Below are 17,536 nucleotides of genomic sequence, written 5' to 3' on the forward strand. Positions count from 1 at the left end.
CTTACTGCAGAAGATTAGAGACAGAATTTGACATTGAAAGCTTAGATTCCAGTTTTTAATGAGACTTCTTCACCATGCCTTTATGTCTAAGGGAAAAAATTCTGGTCTGTACTGCCATTAATGGTAATACTGCTTTAGAGAATTGTTCTGGAGGGAAAGGATATTATTCAAATTTATTTTTAAAGTTTTTTTTTTTTTTGGTTTGACTTTGTTTCTTAATTTTCTCATGCTAGGATGGGAGGGCAAACAAAACCTAAACTAACAATACCAACTATACGTGTGTGTGTGAGTGTGTCTGTACTTGTAAGTATGAAAATACAACTTACAAGAAAAGGCAAGGCCAGAATCTATAAGGCTAAGGATTTTGACTTTATCTTAGATGCAACAGAAAGCAATTAAATGAAAAGATAGTTGTGTAGATACTAGGCTGTTCAAGTAGAGCAAAGGAGAAATGGTAGTGGCTAAGATGGTGGCAATGAAGATGAAGAGAAACATTATATATGTGATGAGAGAGAGAGAGATGAGATTCCAGAGGACCTAATGATGCAGTCTATGCAGAAAGTGAAGAAAAGGAAGGAATTGAGGACCATTCCCAGGTTTTTGCATTGAGTTACTTTTTTTTTTTTTTTTTTTTTTTTTGCTATATGCGGGCCTCTCACTGTTGTGGCCTCTCCCGCTGCGGAGCACAGGCTCCGGATGCGCAGGCCCAGCGGCCATGGCTCACGGGCCCAACCGCTCCGCGGCATGTGGGATCTTCCTGGACCGGGGCACAAATCCGTGTCCCCTGCATCAGCAGGCGGACTCTCAACCACTGCGCCACCAGGGAAGCCCTGAGTTACTTTTTGTGTGAATCATGGCACCATTCACTGAGCAAGAAAAGATTTGCAGGATGGGACAGTTTGGAAGAAGGAATAATTGAAGTTTCATTTTAGACATCTTAGCTGTAGAGACGTCAAGCAGTGTTCCTCATATTTCTCCAATGAAAAGAATCACCTGGGGATCTTATTGCACATATGGATTATCACCTTTTCTGCTAGAACTTCTGGTTTGGTAGTCTGAGTTGAACACAAAGTACTGGATTTTCTCACACTGCAGAAGAAAAAAAAACACACTGAAGGAGGTGGGAAAGAGCTAACCTAAGTAACTTTGGAAAATAGTATTTTAATATACTGTAATTAACCATGCACAATATATACTGAAAAGCTAAAGACAAAAAGAAATGTACACAAATATTGAACTTGTTAGTAAATTTATTTTTCACACGTGTACAGGTTAATGATTTTTAAATATTTTCTGTGTATTCCAGAATTGAGCAAATGAATAAATAGACTGCAAATAATGAGAATCAGGTTTCTAATTGTTAAAGAAAAGAGCTACAAACAAGGAAAGGGTAAGGGAGGCTAGAATAAACCCTGTGGTGTTGGATTGGAATCAAGGTATCAATTTGAATTCACATATCAATTTGAAGTTATATATATATATATGTAGATAGACACATGATAGATAATGTGTGTATATACACACACAGCCAGATAGATAATATGAAAATAGAGATACTTGTATATTTTTATGTATTCGTATATATATATTTTTAGCTCTCTCTGCTGAAAACACAATGAAGTAGCTGGAATAGCGATAAATCCACCTCATACCAAGATTCTGGTTTCTGAATACCATTATTAATGCAAGAAACAAGAACTCCATGGAGAAATGACTGATTCAAGGCTGAGACAGAGGAAAGTAAAAGATGGGTCTGGAGCATTTTGTGGTGTCAGAAAGTAAGATATTACTCCAAAAATTGTATGGCCATGTAGGAAAAATATAGGAGACAGCTGGAAGGAGTACCAGTGACCACATATGGAACACTTAGAGAAACAAAACTATTAATGATAGTAATAAATTTTAACCCGTAGAATAAAATAAATATCCACAAGTTCACACTGATGTATGTATATATATAAACAAATAACCAGATAAATACATAAATGAAGAAGAAGAACAGCTCTTTCTTGTACTCAAATTATAGTTAATAAATGTAGAGGGAATGATGGGAATAGAAAATGAACAATCATCAAACACCACAGTAATGGGTGGAGTCAAAAATTATTGATGGATGCTAAAATTAGTATGGGAAAATTAAACAAGAAGCAGAATATTTGAACAATCTCAAATAATTACAAAGGGAAAAATAGTGATTTTGCAGCTATCATTATAACTAAGTCATCAACGTTGGCATCCCCAGTAGTGAGACATACAGATTTGTTTGCACCTCTAATATGTACTGAAAATGGCATATCTCTCCTGAAGTGTTCCTGTCAAGAAATACATATCCTCAGTCTAACGATGAGAAAATATCAAACAAACCCTATTTGAGAAAAATTCTACAAAATGACTGGCTAGGATTTTCCTTTAGTTCAAGGTCATAACAGACAAAAAAAGACTGAGGAACTATCCTAGATTAGAGAAGAATGGGGAGATATGACAAGCAAATGCAATAAGGGATCCTAGATTTGAATCTGGACCACAAGACAATAGGCAATATTTGAATACGAGTCTATAAATCGTTAGTAGCATTGTGACAATGTAAACTTCCTGCTTTCAATAATTATACTCTAGTAATATAAAACGTTAACATTTGGGGAAGCTGAGTAAAGGGTATATGGGAACTCATACTGCTATGTTCGAAGTTTTTTGATAAATAAGATTTGATAACACAGTTTTATAAAACCTTCGTTTGGACATTTCTGAACCTTTTTTGTTTCCTTATGGAAGAAAGCTGCTTGTTTAGGGTTAATACTAATTCAGTGGGGGTAAGATTTACACAGGACCAACCCTAACAATAATAGTGTGTGGCACAGGAAACAACTTTGAATGGCCATTTCAAGGAACAATATACTTAAGTGTATACAATGAGTAAAATGGATGAACTACACAAATTAATGAGTTGAAAAACCATAGAATCATAGAATTTTCTCACTGTAAAGGCTCTTACTTTCATAACTTTTCAGAACTTTTCCGTTCCTATGGGTAAATACCAAAGAGCAGGATTACTAGATCACTGTATGGTAAAAGTTCGTTTATTTTGTAAGAAACTGCCAAGTATCCCACTAGCCACAAATGAGAATTCCAATTGTTCTGCATCATCACCAACTTCGGTATTTCAGTTTTGGGATTTTAGCCATTTAAATAGGTGTGTAGTGGTATCTCATTATTGTTCTAATTCAAAATTCACTGATGACATGGAATGTGTAGCATCTTTTCATATGCTTATTTGCCATGTGTCTATTTTCTTTGTTTAACCATAGTAGTTTTGTTGTTTTTTTTTTAACCAAGGCCTGCTAACTCTTGTCCTCCTGTGTCTATTTATGTTGTCGTTTTTCTTTCTTTCTTCTTTTTTTGAACTTTTGATCATTTAGTCTTTTTCCTGGTTATGTCCAATTATTTTTTATACTAAAATTGGGCTTAACTTATTTTAGGAAACTATAAAGATACCTCCACATTCTGGATGTTGTTATCTTTCTCTTGAAAAGATTTACTTTGGCCCATGGCAGACAGTTACTATAGGGACTGGTAACCTTAGTCCATTCTCAGTTTGAGCTCATTCAAAGCCATTTTTCAGTCTGTGTGAAGGTTGGTCTATTTCTGTCTTGTCCTTCCCTACGGGTGTTGCCCTTTGGGATTACCATGTGAAAGTTTGGATTCTCCCTATTCCCAACTACCCTTGTATTTGTTACGCTTTAAATGTAATGGTTCCCACAGCCCTGTGAGACTAAAGATACACTTAGCTTGTCATTCCATTAGTTGTTGCCTTTAGCTTGAGCTGTTGCCCTTTGGCTTCTGTGGTTAGAGTCTTTTGAACTCCTTGGCTTTTCAGTTCCTAGGCTGTAAGATTTGAATCAGCAAATGCCCAAACGAGAAAAGCTGCACCAAATGTTAAGCTTGCGTCTGTGTTTCCCTTCTCTCCACAACTTGGCCCACATGTCTTGGTGTCTCTCTAACATTCAGATGCCAGTGAACAGATGTTTTCTTACTTTGTCCAGCTTTTCTAAAATTTCTGTAGACTTCACCCGATCTTATGTTATTATTGAACTATCATCTCAATTACCCCTAGGAAGAAAATTTACAATTTTATATTTTTTATTTTCTATATTACCTCAGTTTCTGTAGAGACCTTTTACCTCACTGTTCGGTCTAGTTCCTGTGTTAGCAGTAAGATGGAGATAAGGTGGAGGCTAAGAATACTGGGGGGAAATCACTGATGAATGATATGTCTCATTCTTTTTGTTTTTCCTCTCCTTATTTATTACTCTGGCAGCCTACACCTGCCTTTCTTCATTTGACCCAGTTGCCCAAATAAGAAACCCACTCTGGTAAAGACCTGACTTTACTCTCATAAATGTCTGCATGTTAGGATTAGCTAGATGATGAACACCATGCCAGAGTTCTTTGTGTGAGACTTTTGCAGACTTTTGTTAGCCCTTTAGTTTGCCTCTTGCCAACGCTGCTCAGATTGTTGAGGTTTTCTAAGATTCTGTAGGTCAAACCTCTCTACCTGCATACCAGATGAGCCCTTCTCTCTTTCCCGACCTCACTTGTGGGAGGTTAGCCCTCGGTTCTTCTTTTTCCCCATCCAATCATAATTGTTCATGAATTCCAAAAGGCCCTCAAAGTATCTGTCGTCCCTTTCTCTCTTCTCTTTTCTATCAACACTGGTAAATATTAACCATATATTTGCATACCTCTTTCTTACTTACAGTGGAATATTGGAAGGCTCGATCATTAAGTGTGAGTCCCACCAAACTAGGACTCATACAACACTCTCCTCCAGGCCAAAACTTTTGATATCCACTGGGTTTTTCTTATACTATCTTATATGGAGCTAAATTTGTAATGATTTAGTTAATTCCTGAGTTATGTGACAATAAGAAATCAGTCAAATTAGCACTACAGAAGTGCAGCTTAGACCTAGGGACCAGAAACAAGGACCACAAAAACCTGTTAACCAATAAGTTTCACTTGTACTTCATGTTTAACAACTGCTGAGGGTGAATGGGAAGTGAGGGAAAAAGAGTTTAACTTCATATCACAGAAACTTGCGCTAAAATGAAGAGGAAAATGACCCAGTTCCTGGTTCAAGTCACTGTAATCTGCTTCAATAAATAATAACAGCACACAAGGAAAACAAACACTATATGATAGGAACAATGGATAATTAAATACCAGATCAGGGAGGACAGATTACACTTGCTATGGGATTTCATTAAAGAAGGATTCCAAAAAGTACTGGCTTCTTCTGAGAAGACTTCTCAGAACAGGTAGCATTTAAACTGAGTCTTGGACAAATATATAGAGGGGAGGGAACAGGCCTTCCGGGCAGGGAACAGGCACAGTGTCAGGAATGGCACAAAGGGCTTATGGAATAGGGGACAAAACTGGCTGAACACAGGAGTGCTACGTGTTGGGGAATATGGGGGAAGGCTGGCTGAGGTTGGTTAAATGAAACATAATTAGACGGAAGAGAAAGTAGGTGGAAAGACACATGGAAGACTGTGGAAAGCCCCTGAAGATGGAGGTCAGCATAATAATATGAAGAACTCAGTGGTACTTTGACACTGTATGAATGTCTAGGTTTAAAAAATCAGGAAAACACAATAAAACAATAAACTACTGATATAATGATATGTACCCAGAGGCCAGATACCAAAGAATACACACTGTGTCTTTCCATGTATGTCATATATGGTGATAGAGGTCAGCTTAGGTGTTGCCCTGGGAGAGTATGGAACAGAAAGAAGTAACAGAGAACCGTGTAGGGTGTTAGAAATATTTTATAATATCTTGATCTGGTGTTGCATACATGGGTGCATAGAGATGTAAAAATTCAGTTATTAGCAATGCAGTTAACCTACTAGATTTTTTTTTAATGTATGCATACATTAAAAAAAATCTAGTAGGTTAATTAGGCTGTCAGTTGTGTGAAGTAAATTTTGGTCAAGGAATAGCCAAGGTAGTAATGCAGTAATAAGTTATAAATGTACTCACTGTGCTCTAGAATGTCACAATTGGAATACAAGAAACATGTGTAAGAAAAAAGACAAATATTCAACATTGATGGTTGGATGAGCTGAATAAGTTAGATCACTCTACTTTCAATTTAAGAACTTGGCCAGTGTTTGGATACCTCTGAACAAAGAAAAAAAAGAAATACAATTTTTATTATGCATATGCTATGTATCAATCCCTGACGTATATTTTGACACATATAAACATGGGAAATATTACACCTTGTAACTGAGACAATGAAGATGAGTGAGGTAGCTGGTTTTGACACTAGAGGCTGAGAAAACCATCAGCTCATAATCGTAAGAAGTCTGAAGCCGGAGGAAAAGAATCAAGAGAAAATAGTGGTAAGTGCCAGGAGCGTCTGGAAACTACAGCAGAGATGAAGACTCCAGGACTGTTGAGCTTTCTAAGAGTCCCAATAACTCAGGTAAAAACAGAGGGCTTAAAACTGAATCCTGGGGATATATGTATGCATATAGCTGATTCACTTTGTTATACAGCAGAAACTAACACAACACTGTAAAGCAATTAAACTCCAATAAAGATGTAAAAAAAAAAACCTGACTCCTGCAAAGTAACAATTGTTACGACAAACAGTAAAGAATTATAAGAAAAATAATCACATGCCTGTCCCAACAGAGAAATACCCTAAGCTCCATCTCACCATTTCTCCGATTGGCCTTTCACAAAATACAGTCCCATCAGCTGAATATAGGTTTGTCAAGTAACTGTGAGTAAGACTGAATTAAACAAAAATAAATCAATTCCTTCCTCCAAAACTTTTCAGAGTATGTAATGTAACGAAGTGAAACTTGAATTTCATGTCGGGATGTAGAGTACAGCTCTTCCCAAATGCTTCTGTCTTGTAACTACATTAACATCATCTAAAACCAGTGTTCTGCAGGACAGAGATTGTGAAACGCTGCTCTCATCATGTAAGATATCAAGTCTTTCTGAAAATCCATTCTTCCTTCTGCCCTTTCTCGTGTTGTCCCTGTCACCTGGAATGTCTGTCCTAAGCTCCATCTGCCAAAACCCTACCCATTTTTAGGATCCAAGAGATAATAAAAGGCTTACATTACTGAAAGGCAGAGAAAGAAATCCCTTCCTAGGGATCTACATTTCCTTACTAGGGAAAAGAAAAATTGTAAAGTATACCACAGTGACCTTAAGTCTATGAATGTAACTATGTTGTGTTACTTTGAGTTCTGTAAAAGTCAATGTGCTACAATATACATGGATATGAATGTTTGATCTCTTACAAGTAGAACTTGCTGATAACTTTCATCATGAGCAAGGTTAATGATTAAGGGAGCCATTGTATTTGGCTCAGCCCTTATAACTAGGGAATATTAAAATTGGAAAGGTCCCTAGATATTAGCGAATCTATCCACCTCATATTCTAAGTAAGGAAACTGAGACCTTCATAGATTGGATATTTATATTAACAAAGGAAAAGGATATAAGATTGGCAGAACTACCTTTTAGATTAAGAATTTTGAGATTTTTATAGACTACTAGGACATAATGTCCACTGATACTGAGACAATGTGTTTCTTAGTCATCATTTCCTATTGCACTGACCAAGCGAGGTGGCAGTCAGTAGTTGTACAAAGGGAAAACGAAAACTTGAGAAACTCCCAATTTATACACACAGGGAAATTCATCATTCATGTTACTTAAGCTAACTGGATGCAGTTTATCAGCTACATTGAGGAATGGTGAAGTGAAGTGTCTATACAATTAACATGTTAGTTTGAGTCATGACCCCCCTGTTGTTCAAGTGAGTTAACGGTTAGCACTCAACTAGGCACTTAAGAGTCCACTATAAATCTGGACTAAACGTTTACTTGTGGCGTCTTTATTCTTCTTTGGTGCCCTTAGGCAGAATTAGCCCTCTTATGTTTTGATAAATTCAAGTATTAAACAGGGCTAAGGTTTCACAAGTTCTTTGGCCTAAACATGGGGGTAAGGGAGACCAATGAGCTGCAGTACTTCTAGATTTAAGAATGGTCAGATTGAGGAAGAAGAGTCTTATGCCAGAGGTGAAAGAAGACTGATTATAATTACCTATTTTTAAAAATTCCAACACTTTTCAATGTTCTAAAGTGACCAAGAAGTACATGGGTATGCTAGGAAGTAACGGAGTCAAGCAAGAATATTCTGTAAGAGTTTGTGGATGGCAAAGAAGAGGAGAGGAAGATAGAGACAATCCTAGAAAAGGTTTTGGTTGGCCATAATAATGAAGTCAGAAGGAGAAGAAGAAGAAGAAGAAGAATGACACATGCAATGGGAAAGAGAAAGCAAGAATAGAGAAGCAAAAGGGAGAGTAGAAAAATGAGACAAATTTGGAGAAAGAAATGAGGAAGAAAACTGGGTGAAAGAAGGAAGCACTGATGGTAGACCACTTGACACTCAAACATTAACACGATGCACATTTAAGATGTGCCATCAATGGCCATGGTCATTACCCTCAAATAGTTTACAGTATGTGTTTCAGAGACATTTATAAATTGAAAATGCCATTAAAATAAGTGCCAGGGTATAAGTATTCATGGAATTGTATGGGAGAATAAAAAGTCCCCCGTCAAAGAGCCTTCTGAGACATCAGAAAAAAAGGAAAAACCTAAAAAGCATAAGACTCTTCCTATTTTCATTTCCAATGATACATCCCAATCTTGATGATCAATCAGCGATTTAAATATCAACTATAAACCCAGTATTTTATGAGCTGCTATGCAGTACACTATACTAGAGCAATAGAACAGAGAGGACCTCAAACCCTCTGTTCCCTCAAATTGAAAGGCACGCTTCCTGACCCCTCCAGACCACTACTGGACACAGGGAACACACACTAATGTTTCAGGACCCCAACCAGCAGTCACCTGCTTTGTGATTACTTCCATGACACACCCCCACTAACACCACTGACTTTCCTGCTCCTACGGGACATGACACATATTTCCTATTTTAACACATACCACAGTGCATTATGATTGCAGGTAGATGTTCTAACAACTTAAAAGAGAATGATGACTTTTTTCTCTTTACATCTTGTTATTTCCCTACTCATAATATTTCTTGAAGAGAAACCATAAAAATATAAACAAACACAAAAAAACAGATAATATACAAAATGTGTGCTTTGCACCTTAACACAAACTTAAGTAAAATTAGTTCTGACAGTATCCGGCATGACAAACTTCCATGGTACAAATGAGAATGGACCAAGGTTTGAGCAGGTACAGGAGACAATCCAGGCATGAACACCACCAAGGAAAGGTAGACAGGAAGTAACATGGTGTATAGGAAATCACGAGACCAGTCTGATGGGAAGAGACTTAAACAAGACTAAAATTCACTTTCTAAACCTCCATCTCCAATTGGACAATTCACAAGACACAGGTGCACCAAAGTGGCCAAATATTCAATCCCTTTAAAGGGGAGGAACAGTTTAAAATTTTATAAATTTAGTTTGCCCAAAAGCAACTGTCAAATGTTGGCAGGACACAATGAAGGCTTACCTTTGTTAACATAGTTAAGTCTCTCTCTCTCACAACTAGACCACTTGGCTCCACGTTCCTTAGCGCACCTGACGCACTTACACAGCATTGATGAGCTTTACACAACTGGAAGGTCACATCTTTATTTCTTATTGCAGGAACACAACATCTGGAAACTTTATTTCTATCAGAAGCTAAAGCAAAATTATTGTAAAATGAGTCATTTAAACCATACATTTTATCACCTTTAAAAAGCATCTGCTCTGTGCTAAGGATTAGAAATGACTCCTGTCCTTAAAGCCTCATTAAGGAGGAAGATCTATAAAGTCAAAATTTCAATCACATGAGATAAAGCACAGAAGTGCCTATGGAGGCCAAAAGTTATATCTAAGTGACGGCTTCATGATAACCCTGGAGTACCATCTAGAAAGATGAGGCTATGCAGAGTTGGAGTAGGAGGTCCATTAACTGCACAGGGAGCACCTGTGCAAATACACTCAAGCCTGACACCTGCTGGGCACTGTAAATACTGCAGGTGGGGATGACTAAAGACCAGCGGTCCAAGTGTGAGAAGAGACAGAAATAAAAATAGAGATGTTGGCCCAAGCAAGCCTGGGAGAGAGCATGGCTTGTATCCCACAAGTGATGAGGCCTGGGGCTACCACTGGCTGAGTAAGGGTGCCTCCGCTGATTAGAAAAAGGCGCCCCGCAGCTGAAGGACCAATTAGATAAAGAGAGTGATCACAAAAAGCTCCCCTTCCTCAGGGCCAAAGAGCCCCAGGAGGCTTGGCAAAGCACAGTTCAGACTACAGGCCTCTGTGCAGAGCACACGCTGGGCGGCTAGTATGCACTAACTCTGTGTGGGCAAGCCATTAGCAGCATTATTTTAGGCATATCTTGTCATGTTAGAAGATCACTCAACCCGAGTAGGCAGATGAACTCAGAGGAACTGAGACCAGGGGCCGCGAAACCACCCAGGAGTTTCTACCATAGTCGGGGCAAAATGTAATGTGGATGAAGAAGCAAATTTAGGAGGAGGCCAAAATTTACAAGCTAGACTCACTGGATGAAAGTCATAAAGAAAGTTCAGTGAAGGAATTCTGAAGAGAATGGGCTCTGCATTTTTCTTACAATCAATGTAAAATATTAGGCAAAATTAAGTACAGTGGCTTTTAAGGTCCCTTCCAGCTCTAATTTCTTTTGATTTCTAACTTATTACTCTCGTTAAGTAAAGTCCCTTCAGAGGTACAGAACAGTGCCTACCCCTGAATGGGATGCAAAGAATAGTCTGACTTCTCTTCACCAGGGAATGAGTTGAACTGTCCTTGCAGAAGAGGTAACACATGGTGAGAACCCCAGATCCTAGAAAAGGGCCAGGCACACGATAAGTATTCAGCTTTTTGAAAACAAATGAACAATCATTTCCTCTCCTAGATCTTCACACCCTTTCTCTGCTGGCTGCTTTCTTTCAGCTTATAAACTTCCTCAGTATACCCACTTAAAAAGCCCTCAGACCTATGATTCTTTGGATCTTCTTGTGGGTAACCTAAGTCTCTCCCATGCCTTCAAACACCTCTCCTCCCCAAAAGCCCAGATCTGAACCTTGGGCCCAGACCTGTCTACCAGGCCCCTCTAAAGCACTGAAGATGAAGTAAGATCCTCTCCCCACCCCCAATACCTTCCTACTGTGCTCTGTATCTCTCAAAAAGATGCAGCTGTAAACTGTCACCCATGCTTGCTGCCCTCCCTTTTCTAACTGGTCACCAGGCCCCACTCATTCTCTCTCAGATCTGCAAAATCCAGTCCAACCTTTTATAACTTAAGTGGAAACCTTCGATTACAATTCACCCTGCACCCAATCAAGTGCCTTGCACATGGAGGTCCAAGTGAGTCTCTAAACCAGAAGTCCATCTCACTGTTCTTTAGGGTTTCCCACAGCCTTCAGGATAAACATCTAAACTTCTGACAGGACAAACAAGGCCCCGTTCTGTTGGGCCCCACTAGGTTTCCAGTATCAACTCTCATTTCTTTCCCAAACCCTGAGTTCTAGTCCTATACCTTAGTTTTGCCATATTTTCTTATATTTCTCAAACTTTGACACACACTGCTCCCTCCTGCCACCCCAGGAGCTTCTACATATCCTTAGAAAGGATGGCACCTCCTCCAAGAAGCCTACCCTGAACTTTCCCTTCCAAGATTCTGTGCTCTGCAAAGGGGAAAGGTTGGGGGGGGGGGTAGGGATACATTAGGAGTTTGGGATTAACACAGACACACGACTCTGTATAAAACAGATAATCCACAAGGACCTACTGCACAGCACAGGGAACTCTACTCCATAGCCTGGAACAAACTGTACGGGAAAAGGATCTGAAAAGGAATGGATACATGAATAACTAAACCACTTTGCTGTACACCTGAAACTAACACAACATTGTACATCAACTAACCTCCAATATAAAATAATAATTAAATTTAAAAAAAGATTCTGTGCTCTGTAGCACCAGAACTCACTTCTTCCACAGCACTGACTACCGTGCTTGTGTCTACCTGCCGCCCAGTAGAAGGGGAGATTACCTAGGGCGGAAGCATCGTCTCCAGCAGCCCTTGGTTCTGACAACTCATTCAAGTGCCAGGATACTTGACACACATAGCCTGCTTAATTAATTCTAAGAACCCACAGAAAGAGTGGTTATTAATGTCATTTTACAAGTGTGGGGATTGCAGTTCAAAAGTAACCTGCCCAGGCCACAGACAGCATAAGCCCTGGAATTCAAATCCTAAGCTGCCTTCACACCAGTGCCCTTTCCACTATATGATACGACTACTGAAAAACAGAATTTTTTTTCCTGAGCCCTGTTTTAATGGAAAGGAAATGAAGCTGGGATATACCAGTTTCCTAATCGCTTTGGCGTGTACCAGGCAAAGTCGTTCAACAGACCAGGTAATATCTGTGGAACAATTAACGATGCTCCAAACTGTCCTAAGTGTCCTACATTGTAGGGTCTACAAGCATTAACACAGTGAGAACTTGTAACCTCCAGAGAGAGTGAGTCCTGTTCAGCCCATGCTACAGATGAGAACACTGAGACCCAGAAGCCTTAGAGCACTCGGCCGGGGTCACCGAGCCGGCAGGAGTCCTAGGCCGCACGCCCCATCTAGCGCACGCACTCCCGGGCACTGGGCACCGGTTCTAGTGCCCACCCTCCACCTTGCACCATCTAAAACCCCGCTTCGCAGCGCCCACACGAGGGGCCCTGGAAGCGGGAAGTACAAAGCTGTCTCAGCTGTCTCAAACAGATGAACCAGTTTGCAGGGCAGAAGTTGAGACACAGATGTAGAGAACAAACGTATGGACACCAAGGGAGGAAAGCCGCAGGGGGGTGGGGATGGTGGTGTGCTGAACTGGGCGACTCGGATTGACGTGTATACACTGATGTGTATAAAATTGATGACTAATAAGAACATGCTGTATAAAAAAATAAAATAAAATTCAAAAATCAAAAAAAAAGAATACTGTCTACTGTCCTCCGCGCCCCCTGGAACACTCACTGTAAATATCCAGGAGGTGCTTGCAGAATGAATGAATCAATGAACAAACAAGCTCACTCATTTCAAACGTGCAGTCACATGCGAAATCTGACCTTCTGAGAAGTTAAGCTTCTGGAAGGAGCCCATTTTCTTAATGTATTCAGCATCGAGTCATCACAAAATATGAACTCTTATAAAGTACTGGCCCCTCACTTCCCATGAGAAAGCAAAATTCCTCAGCAGGGAAATGGGAGGGTAGCAGACATTACCCGCAAAGCTTTAGGAAAGCTGCGGCTCGCTGAGCACGTCACTAGGGCCCCTGACCGCCTGCCTGGTAGTAGGACAGACACACCAGGAACGGCTGCTGACCGGCAGAAAGAGCGCCCGGCCAGGCACGCAGCACACCCCGCACCCTGCCAAGCGAGGTCCGGCCAGCAAGGGAAAGACGCTCTCCACTGCAGAACCGCCCACCACTAGAAAGCCAGGTCCTGCCAGGGCCTGGACACACGAGGCCTTCCTTACAAGGGTTACACATCTGTGGCCTCGCTCTGCCTCGAATAAAAGACAGTGACGGGGACAACGTGACCATCTCCAGAGGAACTTTCAACTTCGTTTCAAGTGCCTGGGTGCTGGGTCACAGTGGATTTCTAAACTCTTCCAATATTCAAAAATACCAATTTCTAAGATGCAGAAGGGTTGTTAAACATACACTTAGCACAGACCCCAGTCCCACTCCTGAGTATTTTCTCAAGTGAGGTAAAAACCCAAGTTCACATGGAAACCTGCCCTGGGATGTTTACAGCAGCTTTATTCCTGATCCCCTCAAAACTGGAAACATCCCACAAGTCCTGCCACCCGCAGGCGAATGGACAAACGGAAAATGGAATACAACACAGCCAGAAAAAGGAGTGGCTTCTCATACCCGCAACAACAGGGATGACGGACTTCCCTGGTGGTCCAGTGGCTAAGACTCCACACTCCCAATGCAGGGGGCCCGGGGTCCATCCCTGCTCAGGGAACTAGATCCCCCACGCCGCAACTAAAACATACTGCACACGGCAATGAAGATCCCATGTGCCGCAACTAAGACCCAGCACAGCCAAGTAAATAACTAACTAAATAAATATTTAAAACAACAACAACAACAAAACAAACCCGGGAGGAATCTCGCATAGCTTTTGCTGAGCCAAAGCAGCCAGAATCAAAAAGCTACATGCTGTTGTTCCGTTTATCTGACTTTCTGGAAAAGCCAAAACCTTAGGGACGGAGAGGAGATTAGTGGCCAAGAGGCTAGAGGCACCCTGGCGCCAAAGGGCAGCAAATGGGATGACAGGATTGCTCTGCCGCCTGATGGCGATCAAAACTCCTACAACTGTGCACTACAAGTGAACTATGCTTCACGGCTACTAAGGAGACACAAATTATTACATTTTGAAAAATATGCCGGCCAGCCATCCCCTGCATGACAAATGCAGTAAGAGGGGCGGGGAGGCGAGGCAAGTGGATCAGCTGGAGTTCTGAAGGTTCTCCCCACTTTCAGTTTCCCTCCCCTGGCATGTCTCCCCGCCCGGCCCACTGCTGCTCAGGCCGCCCACCCGGGCCGCCTGGAGCTACCCAACCGGAAAAGCCAGAGCCCAGGCTCAGCCGCGCCTCCAGGCACAGGAAGGGCAAAAATAGAAAGCGCCAGTGCGCAGTGGAGGGCTGGAAACCCTCGGACCTCAGATAACTGCGGAGAACCTGGGCTCCGAGTCAACATCGGCTCCAGGCGGTCCCAGCGTCCCGACCCCGGCCGCGACACATTTTCCACAAAACTGACACACACGCGCGGGTCGCGCGGGCTTCCCCGCCGGGTCGCCTGGAGGCCGGTCCCCCGCAAGCTGAGCGCACGAAAGGGCGCCCCAAAGGCGCCGGCCCAAGGCGCCCGCTGCGCTTTCCCTCCGGAAGGTGGGCTGCGGGGCCCAAGCGTAAACCCTGAGACAAGGTACACGCGCACCACGCCGCCACAGGGGACGAGAGGCCGGACGCCCACCTGGCCGGACACCCTGCATTTCTGGAATCACCGGACTTGTGTGTAAATTTCCCTTTGGCGTGTCATTTTCCAAAGGCCACTCAAGATCAGGGGACAGCACGCCTCCTCTCCAAGTGTCCTGCCAGCCCGCCCACTCAAGATCAGAGGGACAAAATGCCTAACAAAACAAAACAGAAACACAAAAAACTGGAGAGAGGGAGGAAAGGGTGCCCTCAAAAAAAAAAAAAAAAAAAAAAAAAAAAAAACCTAAGCACGTTGACAGCACTAAGAATAAACTACCAGGCAAAAGAAACCCTACATGTCAAATCCTGAAGTACAGAAGGGCAAGCCCGCCGGCAGTCCAGGCCCGGGGAGACCGGGGTCCCCAGCCCTGCAGAGCCAACCGCAGACCGGCTCGGGCGCCCCTCAGAAGCGCGGGGTCCCCGCGGCCGAGTCTGCGCCCCCGGCCGGCCCCGGCTCCCCTCTGCCCACCCTGCGCGCGGGGGCTGGAAACGGCCGCGGAGAACCACGGCGGGGCGGGAAGGGGGGCTCCAAAGAAGATCTGGCGACTCGAGTCGCTCCGCTTCTCGGTGGGCTCAGCGCGCGCCGTGGGGGAAGAGAGGCGGGGGTCCGGGAGGAGGGGACGGGTGGCACTTACGTAGACCGGCAGCGGCCACGGGCAGACGGCGGGCTCGGCCCCCACGAGCGAATTCCAGCCTCAGCTGCAGCTTCTCCCCCATGTCTTCGCGCGCCGCCCCCGCACCGTGCTAGTCTGGCGGTTGGGGGAGGGGCGCGGCGCCGCCGGCGGGGGCGGGGCAAACAGGCAGGCAGGCGGGCGGTGAGAGGAGGGGGCCTGGCCTGGGCCTCAGCCGCCGCCGCCGCGCTCCCGTCCGGCCCCCGGCTCCCTCTTTGTGGTCACAGGCCCCGGGCCTCCAGCGCTGCTGCGAACTCAGGCCTGCGTGAGGCGAGCACAATGAGCCGGGGACCGGGCCGAACCACTCGCGGCGCGCGCTGCCCACCCTGTGGACACGCCCGCTCTCACGCACGCACGCACGCACGCACGTCTTCGGCTGCCCCCAGCCACACCCACCGGCCCGAAGTGGGGACCCGAGGAGACCCCTCGGGGCCTGGGGTGGCGGGTTCGACTCCCGCCCTTGACGTACCGTGACACACCCCTCCCCTCCCCCCAATAAGAAGACTATAATTCCTCATTAAATATGACAGCTGGAATCCCGGCTCCTGTTCACAAAAATGCCGTGTATTTAGCCTATGCTAGGCACCAGACCGCGGACGCTCAGTACTGGCAAAAAAGGAAATGCCCTGCCCTCATGGCACTGCCATTTTAATTGGAATAGTAGGGACAGTGGTCAAGGGAGAAAATAAAGTGTCATCATCGCCACGGGGATGGTTAATCTCATGTGCGCACTGCGTGGGGCCCCGGCAACCACAAACATTATTCCAGATGTGGCCAGGAAGGTATTTTTCAGAAGAGATTAACACTGAAATTGGTCCACTTTGCATAAAGGAGACTGTCAATGCCGCGGCGTGGGTGGGCCTCGTCCATCAGTTGAAGGACTGGAGAGAAAAATGAGGTTCCCTAGAAAGAGGGAACTGTTCCTCCAATGGCCTTGGGACATCAGCTCTTCCCTGTGTCTCCAGCCCAGAGTCCTGCCCGGACTTGCTTGCCTCACAGTCACATGAGTCAACTCCTTAAAACAAAACTATATATGTAAAAATACTGAATATATACAAGCCTATTAATTTGTATATGTGTGTATACATATTATATATATGTATACACGCTTATATGTGTGTGCGTTTGTATTATATGTGTAAGTACTATATACAGTATACATACAAGCCTATATATTTGTGTGTATATATTGTATACATGTATGTATGTGTACATATATAGTATACATATTATAAATGTGAACATGCTGTATATATACACACACCCATATATTGATATATGGGTGTGTGTATATATACAGTATATGTACACTGTACGTATGTATGTATACAGTGTATATTTATATATAGGTGTGTATATATGTTGTATACCTGTATGTGTATATGTTGCATAGGTATTATATGTATATATGTATATACTATATATAGACACACTTGCATATGTATTTAGATGTGTATGTACATGCGCATATTTACATATAGGTGTGTATGTGTGTGTATACATTGTGTATATGTATGTGTATATATCTTATATATATGATATATATGTATATATACGATGAATTTATATGTACAGTACATATATATTTTTATGCTACATGCTTTTAGATGTAGGTGTATATATGTGTCTATATGTATGTACGTGTATTGCATATATTATATATGTATGTATACTGTATATATACACATCTAAATATCTTTGTGTGTATATATGTATGATATATATGTACCTAGGTGTGTC

At 42.7% G+C, this 17,536-nt stretch overlaps 1 protein-coding gene across 1 annotated transcript; it reads right to left on the reverse strand.

Moving 5' to 3' along the window:
- Positions 1–859: 859 nt before the first annotated feature.
- Positions 860–10,922, reverse strand: LOC132491564 (centrosomal protein of 78 kDa-like). The gene is made up of 3 exons (XM_060100430.1): positions 10,830–10,922; positions 9,588–9,760; positions 860–1,089 (listed from the first exon to the last, which is right to left on the reverse strand). Exons 1-3 carry the CDS (start codon positions 10,909–10,911, stop codon positions 1,003–1,005), a joined length of 342 nt encoding a protein of 113 aa, XP_059956413.1. The 5' UTR covers positions 10,912–10,922; the 3' UTR covers positions 860–1,002.
- Positions 10,923–17,536: the final 6,614 nt, after the last annotated feature.

The sequence above is a fragment of the Mesoplodon densirostris genome, chromosome 6 (genome assembly GCF_025265405.1).
Source record: "Mesoplodon densirostris isolate mMesDen1 chromosome 6, mMesDen1 primary haplotype, whole genome shotgun sequence".
Lineage (NCBI taxonomy): Eukaryota > Metazoa > Chordata > Mammalia > Artiodactyla > Ziphiidae > Mesoplodon > Mesoplodon densirostris.